The 12,025-nt window shown below is 42.1% G+C and overlaps 2 protein-coding genes across 2 annotated transcripts; both read right to left on the bottom strand.

The window, feature by feature from the left end:
* Nucleotides 1–3,376: 3,376 nt before the first annotated feature.
* Nucleotides 3,377–5,957, bottom strand: LOC138956265 (golgin subfamily A member 6-like protein 22). The gene is given in 2 exon segments (XM_070327667.1): nucleotides 3,377–4,619; nucleotides 4,802–5,957. Coding segments are annotated over 2 exon segments (2,028 nt in total). The 3' UTR covers nucleotides 3,377–3,747.
* Nucleotides 5,958–6,193: 236 nt separating this feature from the next.
* On the bottom strand, nucleotides 6,194–6,573 carry LOC138956266 (DNA ligase 1-like). Its single transcript, XM_070327668.1, has one exon. The coding sequence runs from the start codon at nucleotides 6,569–6,571 to the stop codon at nucleotides 6,194–6,196; it is 378 nt and encodes a 125-aa protein (XP_070183769.1). The 5' UTR covers nucleotides 6,572–6,573.
* Nucleotides 6,574–12,025: the final 5,452 nt, after the last annotated feature.

Below are 12,025 nucleotides of genomic sequence, written 5' to 3'. Positions count from 1 at the left end.
GGAGTTTTGAATGCGTTCAATGAACGGCACGTTTGTACATTCGAAGTAAGAGAGTTCCACAGTGAAGGTCCCACGAAAGCAAAGCTAGTTTTGTATAGATCTATGCGAGTCCTTGGTAATATATATATAGATTTGTTTGACACATAGCGCTCGGAAGCTTTAGTCAAGAATGCATTTAGGTATGGTGGGGCCAGCTCATTGAGCGCCTTGTACATTAGAATTAAGATGTTGTAATCAAACTGCTGTTGAAGTGGAAGAATATTGGCTACCTTCAACTTTTCTGACGTGGACAGATAAGGATTGGTTACAATAAGCTTAGCACCTCTTCTGTGCAAGGAGTTTAGTTTTTTCATTATATTTTCACTGGCACCGCACCATACAGTGGAGGCATAATTAATATATGATAGACAGTGTGCCACGTAAAACATTTTCAGTCCCTCCTTGTCTACAAAGGGTTTTAGTTTAGATAGGAGATGGAGATTGCTTGACAGCTTTTTACAGATATTCTTAACGTGTATGTTCCACCTAAGCTCCTGGTCAACTTCAATTCCTAGTACTCTGTGTGATGAAACCTGTTCTATAGGATCTGAGTGCAGTTTTAAGTTGAGGAGAAGGGGCGCTCTCTGATGTTTCTGTCTAGATGTGACTACCATACTGCTGGATAGAGAGAGAGAGAGAGAGAGAGAGAGAGAGAGAGAGAGAGAGAGAGAGAGAGAGAGAGAGAGAGAGAGAGAGAGAGAGAGAGAGAGAGAGAGAGAGAGAATTGAATTGAACTTTATTTAACAAGGATTAAGATTTAAGGCTACGCCTTTTCTTACAATCTGTCCTTGGGACGCATAGACACACAATAATATAATTTAAAAAAAATAATAAAATAAAATAAAAAAAGTTAAAAAGTCAAGGAGGTCGGAAAACTGCAGCACGTGATAATAAAGATGACGATGATGATGATGATGACGATGATGATGATGATGACGATGATGATAATGATGAAGATGAGGCATGAAGAGCATACATATGTGGTTATTCATAAAATCAAATGCATACTATGCAGGTAATAATAAATACAAGCTGGTAGCAATCGAACATGTAGCAATTATGAGAGAGAGAGAGAGAGAGAGAGAGAGAGAGAGAGAGAGAGAGAGAGAGAGAGAGAGAGAGAGAGAGAGAGAGTATGTAAAGCGCTTAGAGAACGTCAAGCGCTATATAAATCTCCCATATAAATAAATAAAGGAGTGAGAGAATACTATAAATATATTATGGAAAAGACAGAGAGAGAGAGAGAGAGAGAGAGAGAGAGAGAGAGAGAGAGAGGGGGGGAGAGAGAAAGAAAGAGAGAGAGAGAGAGAGAGAGACTGACACTGACACAGTTTAATTGAATATGGGCCTACAGCCCCTTTCAATGGGGGGGGGGGGGGTACACATAAATCACAGGAAAAAAAATAGAAAACATGATATTTAAACGTATGCAAAATACACAGTGGTTTGTTCCAAGCATTGCTGCTTTCCTCTATCAATAATCTTGCACATCAATGCTGCCTAATATACACATACAACAGAGAGAGAGAGAGAGAGAGAGAGAGAGAGAGAGAGAGAGAGAGAGAGAGAGAGAGAGAGAGAGAGAGAGAGAGAGATGCCTAATAAAGTTTGTTTTCAGGCCTATTCACTTCACTATTGGTCATTCTTTGTAAAAGATTGTTTCTACTCAGTTATTTACTGTCAATGATGCTTGAGACACAAGAGAACGATTGCTGTTATTTTTAAATCTGCAGTGATAACTTTTAGGTTGTGTGTAAAAAGTTGGTTCTGTACGTATATTTCATACGTTAAGTACCTTTGAAATTCAAACCGCTACTACTTGACAAAATGATGAGCCTTATTTACAAAAATAAAGGATCGTAGTTCAAACTGTCTGTCTATGAATGTCTGAATTGAATGTGCTGTCCCGATATACAGGTCGAAATAATATGGCCACCAACATCTCTATTTCTGTGTAATAAAACCTTGGAACCGCAGGCGACGTTAAGTACCGCTATGTCCGTACGGAAAGCACTAAGTACCGCTATGTCCGTACAGAAAGCACTAAGTACCGTTGGTCAAAACACCCGACTACTCCCAATTAGGGCTATGTTTCTACTCAGTTATTTGCTGTCAATGATGATTGAGATACAAGAGAACGATTGCTGTTATTTTTAAATCTGCAGTGAGAACTTTTAGGTTGTGTGTAAAAAGTTGGTTCTGTACGTATATTTCATACGTTAAGTACCTTTGAAATTCAAACCGCTACTACTTGACAAAATGATGAGCCTTATTTACGAAAATAAAGGATCGTAGTTCAAACTAACATGCCTACATATAAACATCATAAACAACACACAAAAGTATTATGTACATGGGTTTTAACATCGCAGGTACTTAGCGCGGTACCTAGTGCAGCCAAGGTCTATGCACGGTACCTAAGGCCCTCTCATACGGACATGCCGGTACTTAGCGTCAGCCTCGCACACACACACACACACACACACACACACACACATACACCACGACCCTCGTCTCGATTCCCCCCTCTATGTTAAAACATTTAGTCATAACTTGATAAAATGTAAAAAGGATTCAGGAATTCTTCGTCCGATATTGGTCAGAAGCAATCACGGCTTGCACGTGCCTATCCCCCCGTTTCGCTCGCCCCTGTGCATTGATCGTATTGACTGGTTCTGTAGTTCTGGTCGCTTCCAGGCCACAAAGAAACTAGACTGAGCGGTGGTGGTGGTGTTTTCTCTGTGAGAAAAAAAAGCACAAGAAAGTTTGCTGTTTTGGAGGGGTTTTGTTTGTTCCCTCTTCTTCTCTTTCTCCTCCTCCTTTTTACATTTAGTCAAGTTTTGACTAAATGTTTTAACATAGAGGGGGGAATCGAGACGAGGGTCGTGGTGTATGTGTGTCTGTCTGTCTGTCTGTCTGTCTGTGTGTGTGTGTAGAGCGATTCAGACTAAACTACTGGACCGATCTTTATGAAATTTGACATGAGAGTTTCTGGGTATGATATCCCCGGACCTGTTTTTTATTTTTTCGATAAATACCTTTGATGACGTCATATCCGGCTTTTTGTAAAAGTTGAGGCGGCACTGTCACACCCTCATTTTTCAATCAAATTGATTGAAATTTTGGCCAAGCAATCTTCGACGAAGGCCGGACTTTGGTATTGCATTTCAGCTTGGTGGCTTAAAAATTAATTAATGACTTTGGTCATTAAAAATCTGAAAATTGTAATAAATTTTGTTTTTATATAAAACGATCCAAATTTACGTTCATCTTATTTTACATCATTTCCTGATTCCAAAAACATATAAATATGTTATATTCGGATTACAAACAAGCTCTAAAAATTAAAAATATAAAAATTATGATCAAAATTAAATTTCCGAAATCGATTTAAAAACAATTTCATCTTATTCCTTGTCGGTTCCTGATTCCAAAAACATATAGATATGATATGTTTGGATTAAAAACACGCTCAGAAAGTTCAAACGAAGAGAGGTACAGAAAAGCGTGCTATGCAGCACAGCGAAACCACTACCGCGCTGAACAGGCTCGTCAGTTTCACTCCGTTATGCACAAGCGGCGGACTACGGTTATTGTGAAAAAAAATGCAGTGCGTTCAGTTTCATTCTGTGAGTTCCACAACTTGACTAAATGTAGTAATTTCGCCTTACGCGACTTGTTCTTTTCCTCCTTTCCCATCTCCTCCATTTACTTCTCATCCATATCCTTCTCCTCCATTTCCTTCTCCTCCATTTCCTTCTCCTCCATTTCCCTCTCCTCCTTTTCCTTCTCCTCCATTTCCCTCTCTTCCTTTTCCTTCTCTTCCATTTCCTTCTCCTCCATTTCTTTCTCCTCCTTTCCCATCTCCTCCATTTCCTTCTCCTCCATTTCCTTCTCCTCCATTTCCTTCTCCTCCATTTCCTTCTCCTCCATTTCCTTCTCCTCCTTTTCCTTCTCCTCCATTTCCCTCTCCTCCTTTTCCTTCTCCTCCATTTTGTTCTCCTCCATTTCCTTCTCCTCCATTTCCTTCTCCTCCATTTCCTTCTCCTCCTTTTCCTTCTCCTCTTTTTCCTTCTCCTCCATTTCCTTCTCCTCCTTTTCCTTCTCCTCCATTTCCTTCTCCTCCTTTTCCTTCTCCTCCAATTCCTTCTCCTCCTTTTCCTTCTCCTCCATTTCCCTCTCCTCCATTTCCTTCTCCTCCATTTCCTTCTCCTCTTTTTCCTTCTCCTCCATTTCCTTCTCTTCCTTTCCCATCTCCTCCATTTCTTTCTCCTCCATTTCCTTCTCCTCCTTTTCCTTCTCCTCCATTTCCTTCTCTTCCTTTTCCTTCTCCTCCTTTTCCTTCTCCTCCATTTCCTTCTCCTCCTTTTCCTTCTCCTCCAATTCCTTCTCCTCTTTTTCCTTCTCCTCCATTTCCTTCTCCTCTTTTTCCTTCTCCTCCATTTCCTTCTCTTCCTTTCCCATCTCCTCCATTTCCTTCTCCTCCATTTCCTTCTCCTCCATTTCCTTCTCCTCCTTTTCCTTCTCCTCTTTTTCCTTCTCCTCCATTTCCTTCTCCTCCATTTCCTTCTCTTCCTTTTCCTTCTCCTCCTTTTCCTTCTCCTCCAATTCCTTCTCCTCCTTTTCCTTCTCCTCCATTTCCTTCTCCTCCTTTTCCTTCTCCTCCTTTTCCTTCTCCTCCATTTCCTTCTCTTCCTTTCCCATCTCCTCCATTTCTTTCTCCTCCATTTCCTTCTCCTCCTTTTCCTTCTCCTCTTTTTCCTTCTCCTTTCCTTCTCCTCCTTTTCCTTCTCCTCCATTTCCTTCTCTTCCTTTTCCTTCTCCTCCTTTTCCTTCTCCTCCATTTCCTTCTCCTCCTTTTCCTTCTCCTCCAATTCCTTCTCCTCCTTTTCCTTCTCCTCCATTTCCTTCTCCTCCTTTTCCTTCTCCTCCTTTTCCTTCTCCATTTCCTTCTCCTCCTTTTCCTTCTCCTCCAATTCCCTCTCCTCCTTTTCCTTCTCCTCCATTTCCCTCTCCTCCTTTTCCTTCTCCTACATTTCCTTCCCTTCCTTTTCCTTCTCCTCCTTTCCCATCTCCTCCATTTCCTTCTCCTACATTTCCTTCTCCTCCATTTCCTTCCCCTCCTTTTCCTTCTCCTCTTTTTCCTTCTCTTCCTTTTCCTTCTCCTCCTTTTCCTTCTCCTTTTCCTTCTCCTCCTTTTCCTTCTCCTCCATTTCCTTCTCTTCCTTTTCCTTCTCCTCCTTTTCCTTTTCCTCCATTTCCTTCTCCTCCATTTCCTTTTCTTCCTTTTCCTTCTCCTCCTTTTCCTTCTCCTCCATTTCCTTCTCCTCCTTTTCCTTCTCCTCCTTTTCCTTCTCCTCCTTTTCCTTCTCCTCCATTTCCTTCTCTTCCTTTTCCTTCTCCTCCATTTCCTTCTCCTCCATTTCCTTCTCCTCCGTTTCCTTCTCCTCCATTTCCTTCTCCTCCATTTCCTTCTCCTCCTTTTCCTTCTCCTCCTTTTCCTTCTCCTCCTTTTCCTTCTCCTCCTTTTCCTTCTCCTCCATTTCCTTCTCCTCCTTTTCCTTCTCCTCCTTTTCCTTCTCCTCCTTTTCCTTCTCCTCCATTTCCTTCTCCTCCTTTTCCTTCTCCTCCATTTCCTTCTCCTCCTTTTCCTTCTCCTCTATTTTTTTCTCCTCCTTTTCCTTCTCCTCCATTTCCTTCTCCTCCTTTTCCTTCTCCTCCTTTTCCTTCTCCTACATTTCCTTCCCTTCCTTTTCCTTCTCCTCCTTTCCCATCTCCTCCATTTCTTTCTCCTCCTTTTCCTTCTCCTCCTTTTCCTTCTCCTCCATTTCCTTCTCTTCCTTTTCCTTCTCCTCCTTTTCCTTCTCCTCCTTTTCTTTCTCCTCTATTTTGTTCTCCTATGTTTCCTTCTCCTCCATTTCCCTCTCCTCCTTTTCCTTCTCCTCCATTTTGTTCTCCTCCATTTCCCTCTCCTCCTTTTCCTTCTCCTCCTTTTCCTTCTTCTCCATTTCCTTCCCTTCCTTTTCCTTCTCCTCCATTTCCTTCTCCTCCTTTTCCTTCTCCTCTATTTTTTTCTCCTCCTTTTCCTTCTCCTCCTTTTCCTTCTCCTCCATTTCCTTCTCCTCCATTTCCTTCTCCTCCTTTTCCTTCTCCTCTATTTTTTCTCCTCCTTTTCCTTCTCCTCCTTTCCCATCTCCTCCATTTCCTTCTCCTCCATTTCCCTCTCCTCCTTTTCCTTCTCCTCCTTTTCCTTCTTCTCCATTTCCTTCTCCTCCATTTCCTTCTCCTCCATTTCCTTCTCCTCCTTTTCCTTCTCCTCCATTTCCTTCTCCTCCTTTTCCTTCTCCTCCATTTCCTTCTCCTCCATTTCCTTCTCCTCCATTTCCCTCTCCTCCTTTTCCTTCTCCTCCATTTTGTTCTCCTCCATTTCCCTCTCTTCCTTTTCCTTCTCTTCCATTTCCTTCTCCTCCATTTCTTTCTCCTCCTTTTCCATCTCCTCCATTTCCTTCTCCTCCATTTCCTTCTCCTCCATTTCCTTCCCCTCCTTTTCCTTCTCCTCCTTTTCCTTCTCCTCCTTTTCCTTCTCCTCTATTTTTTTCTCCTCCTTTTCCTTCTCCTCCTTTTCCTTCTCCTCCTTTTCCTTCTCCTCCAATTTTTTCTCCTCCTTTTCCTTCTCCTCCTTTTCCTTCTCCTCCTTTTCCTTCTCCTCTATTTTTTTCTCCTCCTTTTCCTTCTCCTCCATTTTTTTCTCCTATGTTTCCTTCTCCTCCATTTCCTTCTCTTCAATTACCTTCTCCTCCTTTTCCTTCTCCTCCATTTCCCTCTCCTCCTTTTCCTTCTCCTCCATTTTTTTCTCCTATGTTTCCTTCTCCTCCATTTCCTTCTCTTCAATTACCTTCTCCTCCTTTTCCTTCTCCTCCGTTTCCTTCTCCTCCGTTTCCTTCTCCTCAATTACCTTCTCTTCAATCACCTTCTCCTCCTTTTCCTTCTCCTCCGTTTCCTTCTCCTCCTTTCCCTCTCCCGCCCACAGTTCTAGACGTGTCCAGATCAAAACTTGAACGATGGCGACTGAATTACAAGAAAGTTAGCAGTTTGACAGAATCGAGTCTTTGTTTTCGATTGCCCCTCCTCCTTCTGTTCCTTCTCCTTCCTCTCCTTCTTTGAACCCCCCCCCTCCCCACCTCCCCCCCCCCCCCCCCCCCAGCCACCCACCCACGCCCCTCAAACCTAGTTCTCGTCACTTCCAGGTCAGAAAGAACTTGAGCGAAGGTGCCTTCTCTGAGGAAAGTACAAATACAGTTTGAAGTTCGGGAGAAGTTGCTTGTACATCCTCCTCTGCTCCTCTTTTCCTCCCCTCCCCATTCTGTTTGTGAGAATCCAGTTTCTGGATGTTGCCTAATCCCCCTCCTCCTCCTTTTTCCTTCTACACTCCTCCACACCACCTTCTCCCGTTTGGGAGAATTCAGTTTTGTTTTTGTTTTTGTTCCACACACCCCTCCCCCTCCTCCTCTTTATCAAATCCCACCTCTGTCTCCTCTTGTCCCTGACCCCCCCCCCCCCCACTCCGTTTTGGGATAATCCAGGTCTTGTTGTTCCATCGTACTCCTCCTCCTCCTCCTCTTCTTCAGCTTTGCCATCCTCCCATCCATGAACCTTCGTTTGGTAGAATTCTTTTTTTCCTGTTGGAAAAGAAGCTAACGTTGAAAACTTACAAAGCCTCTTTCTCCACGTTTTCCCTTGATGTGTTTGTTTTCTATTGTCTTGTCTTCTCTTGCGGGGACAATACTATGTACAATTAATAAGTAATAGAAAACTTCTCTAAATAGGAGAAGCCAAACTGCAGCGACAAAGTATCTAAAACTTAAATTTTTTGTAATCAATTTTCCAATTTCTTTAACAAAAAGGTTACTCGAAAAATAAATTTAACTAAGCCGTTAACTGCAAGGTCTCCCAAAAGCTTCAGTTTCTTATAGAGCTTCAATGTTTTTCAAGTTCTGTTTTCTTTGATTTTGATCCTGTTGCAGAGTTTTTCCTTCAAGAAGTAACTCCATAATGCTATGCCAATCCTAAAAAGATCAAAGGTTTTAGTTCCTACGTAAAAAATATCTTCATTTGTGTTTGTTTACCCTTTAACAACATCGTCGCAAAAGAGAATTTGTTGCTCCGTCTCTCAAAAGTGTAGCAGACAAAATTAAAACTCCAAGAATAGAGATATTACAGATTTCCGGAATCGCAATTTCGCAGCATCTAAATACCGTTTTCTATCAACTGATTATATTCTCAAGAAGATTTGTTGTTTCTAATTTTGCTGCATTGTTTTCTTTCGATTTGAAAAATTAAAGAGATATCACGGACGTTGTGAACCGTGAAGGGTGCAGTTTTGCAACATCGAATACTGTTTTTAATCCAAAATTTTCTTTAAATTGTTTGGCTACTAATTTTGCTGCATTTATGCTGCTTCCTATCAAAAATAGAACTTTCGAGTTTTTGTTCCAATGTTGCTTCATGGTGGGGGGTTTTCGATAAAAAAAAAAAAGAGGAGATATATCAATGACTACATTACACGTGAGGGTGCAATTTAACTCCAAAAGAAACGCAAGATTAAGAAATTTAATCTCATTCTTTGCCATTTCATTTTGACGAGATCGAATCGAATGAATTTCACGAAAATTGGTACAAAGCATCTTGGGGCAATGTTCTTTGATTGTCACTAACAAAAAAACGTTACCGAAAGAAAGTTTTCACCGCCAGGCTCAGTAACGCGTGTGTCCCCCATTGGCGTTGACAAGGGCCTGACATCTGGCTCTCATGGAGCGCACCAGGCGGTTGACGGTGTTCCTGGAGGTTTCTGTAGCCGGGAGGAACTGTTGGCGCAGGTGCTGACGGTAGATGACCCGGTCCTGGCGAGCAGTAGTCACACGAGGTCGTCCGCTTCTAGCGCCATCCCGGGTGCTGCCGCTGGCTTGGAATCGGGTCCACAGACGACAGATGGTCGAGGTTGCCACGCCCATGACATTTGCAATGGCAGCTGGGCGATTTCCAGCTTGCAATCGCCCGATTGCTCTCTCCCGGTCAATGGCGCTCAGTCTTGGCATGCTTCTACTGTACAAATGGCTGATTTCAGACAGTGGACGGAGACAGGTTTTTGTTCCTTGTGTGAGCTGAGTACTGTTAACGAAAAAAATCAGGTCTGGCAGCTTTTCTGTGGGCTGCGCGAGCGAAAAACAGTCTCAATCTTCAGAACGCTGCAGAGAGCGCACTCTGGGCGCTGCACACATGATTTTCACAGGCTACGTGCAGGACACTATGCTAACTCATGCTCGTGCAGAATTTCCCCCTGAAACCCACCTTTAGTGCATGAATTTTAACAAAACCTTAAATAACTCTTAACTTGCGTTTCTTTTGGAGTTCAGTATATATATACTGTTTTCAATCAAAGTATCTTCTTTAGATTTGACGTTTCTAATTTTGCTGCATACGTTTTTTCTTTAGATTATTTTATTTCATCTATTTTTGTCCACATACTTTAAACAGAATTAGAGAATACTCGTATTATTTACCAAAACATAGTGAAATCAATCCGGAAAAAGAGTTCAAAAAAATTCCACTGATTTAGCTTTTCCAATTGCTCAATGTAATTCAATCTGTCAGCGAACTTATTCCTGCTTTCACGCGATTGCAACGATTCCGTTCTGTTCACATACTTCTTTCAATGCACTTACCGGCAAGAATCAAGTCCCAACAAATGTGTTTCTTTATTACCATCCTATCACTCAGCTCCGGCTTAATTCTTTCACATATATTTTTTCAGAGATCCTGCCGATACAAAAAACAAACAAAACAAAAACAAAAAGGTGCCATCGGATTCGGACCGTGGAAGAAGCAGTAAACGAAAACGCATATCGAATTCCTCTTTCTCCGATAATGGGGCGCGCAAGTGGTGTCGTTTGCAGGCGGCCACTAAACCCATATCGACCCCATACAGCCACGACATCGCTCCCTATCTCCTCCCCCGTTCAAAACTGCCCACGCCTGACCGCCCTGCAAACGCCTGTTAATTTTTTACTCCTGCCCCCCCCCCCCCCTCCCCCCCCTTACTCCTGCCGATTCCCCTCCTCCCTTAGCCGGAGGATGAAACGCCTTTTGGGAATTTGGTTCAACTGTGGTTTATTATCCATTCAGGTTTTAACAATATCGTGAAATCTTTTATACAGAGAATACGGGAATATGCCTTTGCCTCTGTTTTAGTTTGGCGTACGGTCTTAGATCTGCCCAGGCTTTCCTATTGGGTAAGGCCAATCTCGCCACTTGGACACATACCATGAAATCAAATCCTGAGTGCATCCTGTGCAGAGTGATACTTGTTGGATGAAGTAATTTGGCGGATTGGCACTATCGTGTTCGTTCAGAAATTAATTTTTACAAGAATTCCAACTTAGCACAGGAAGCAGTGAGGTTGTTGATTGTGTCCAACTGGTGGGACTGTCTTATCCCATCTGAATATCTTAGTTTGTCATCATTTTCACGAGTTTTCATTCATAACCAGCTGGGGAACAAATAACACTGTTCCCAATGTAGCAAATCGGGGTGGTGAATGGGTTTGAGCTTTCAGGCAAAACGTGGATTGTCAAAATAAAAGCCAATCAGGCTGATTGTTTGATGTGTGGATCGAACCATCGCGGCTTTTGATTCGTGTTTCCGAGGACAACGATTGTAAGCATTCACTCTCAAAGACCCAATCAATGTTGATAATTACCGCGGCGACTCATGGTCAATTTGCAACTTATCTCTGTAATCGCAAAATGCACAACGAAAAGTCATAAAACACTTAAAAGTAAAGGAATATGCCAAAAACTAACGGAAATCGCAAACATGATGGCAGCTCTGTACATTCTTAGACTGGAAGAAAAGCGACGAAGACGTTACCTTTGACGTTACAAACAAGTATATGACGTGTTATCTCGAACTACTGTGACGCGCTTTGAGGCCCAGAATTGCATTCTAAAAATAATGTTCAGAATAGGGATTCTGTCTGTAATTGTGCGTACTTTTGCTCATCCAAAATAATAACAAAAACGATGTTTGGTGGCTTTGTTGTCAGACCAGCATTTTTTGTTGATCTGAGGGGGGCATATCTTCTTCGATTTTCATCTTTATCAAACTCGGCCTTCGGCCTTGGTCGATAAATATGAAACCGAAGACGATAATATTCCCACCCTCGGACCAACAAAAAAACGTGTCTGTCAACAAGCCAGCAAACATCTTATTTATATATCTGAAAAAGTGAGCCGAATCATTTACACAGGAAGTAATGTGTCTTTAACCAGGGTGGTGGGGGTGGTTGGGTGGGGGTGGGGTTGGGTTGGAGGGGAGGGGTGGGGTTGGGGGATGAAACGCCTTTGGGGAATTCGCCTTTTCTGCGCTTCAAGTCTTAGAAGAAACTGTTAGTGTTATTTGCTCGTGCTAAGAGGGTGTGGAGTCGTTTGAAGTTTAAAATGTCTTCAGAGTTAAAAGGCGCTTGCTTTTTCTTCCCTTGTGGTTTCACTGGGGTTTGTTTAGTTCTCACGTACCGTCTCCATCCAAGCTGTTGCAAGAGTGATTTCGTTTTGGACATTTTTGAAAGATTTGGGATTCTTAGTCGTGATAGAAAATAAATAAACGAATGAAGAGAAAAAGAAACAAAGAAAGAGATAAAAACAGAAATGTGAGGGCTCTCAACCCTACCTGTACAAACATTCAATCAACCAGTCAACCGACAAATCGACCAATCAATCTATCGATTATGAATATGTACATGAAAGAAGAAAGAAAGACAGAAAGAAAAAAAGAAAGAAAAAAAAGAAGAAAAAAAGAACAACAAGCAAAGAAAGGTAAAAGAAGGCACATCAAAGGAAAGAAGAACAACTGTGAACTATTGCAATAAAGAAAGAATGATATTCACGGAAACAAACTATACTGTTATAGTAGCTCAGGGATATTGCATGAA

This window comes from Littorina saxatilis, unplaced genomic scaffold (genome assembly GCF_037325665.1).
Source record: "Littorina saxatilis isolate snail1 unplaced genomic scaffold, US_GU_Lsax_2.0 scaffold_1215, whole genome shotgun sequence".
NCBI classification, from domain to species: Eukaryota; Metazoa; Mollusca; class Gastropoda; order Littorinimorpha; family Littorinidae; genus Littorina; species Littorina saxatilis.
This window is presented reverse-complemented; position numbering and strand designations above follow the sequence as displayed.

What these genes read in the sequence shown, in the direction of transcription:
- LOC138956266 (XM_070327668.1), bottom strand. Translation starts at nt 6,571, where the DNA reads ATGGAGGAGAAGGAAATGGAGGAGAAGGAAATGGAGGAGATGGAAAAG.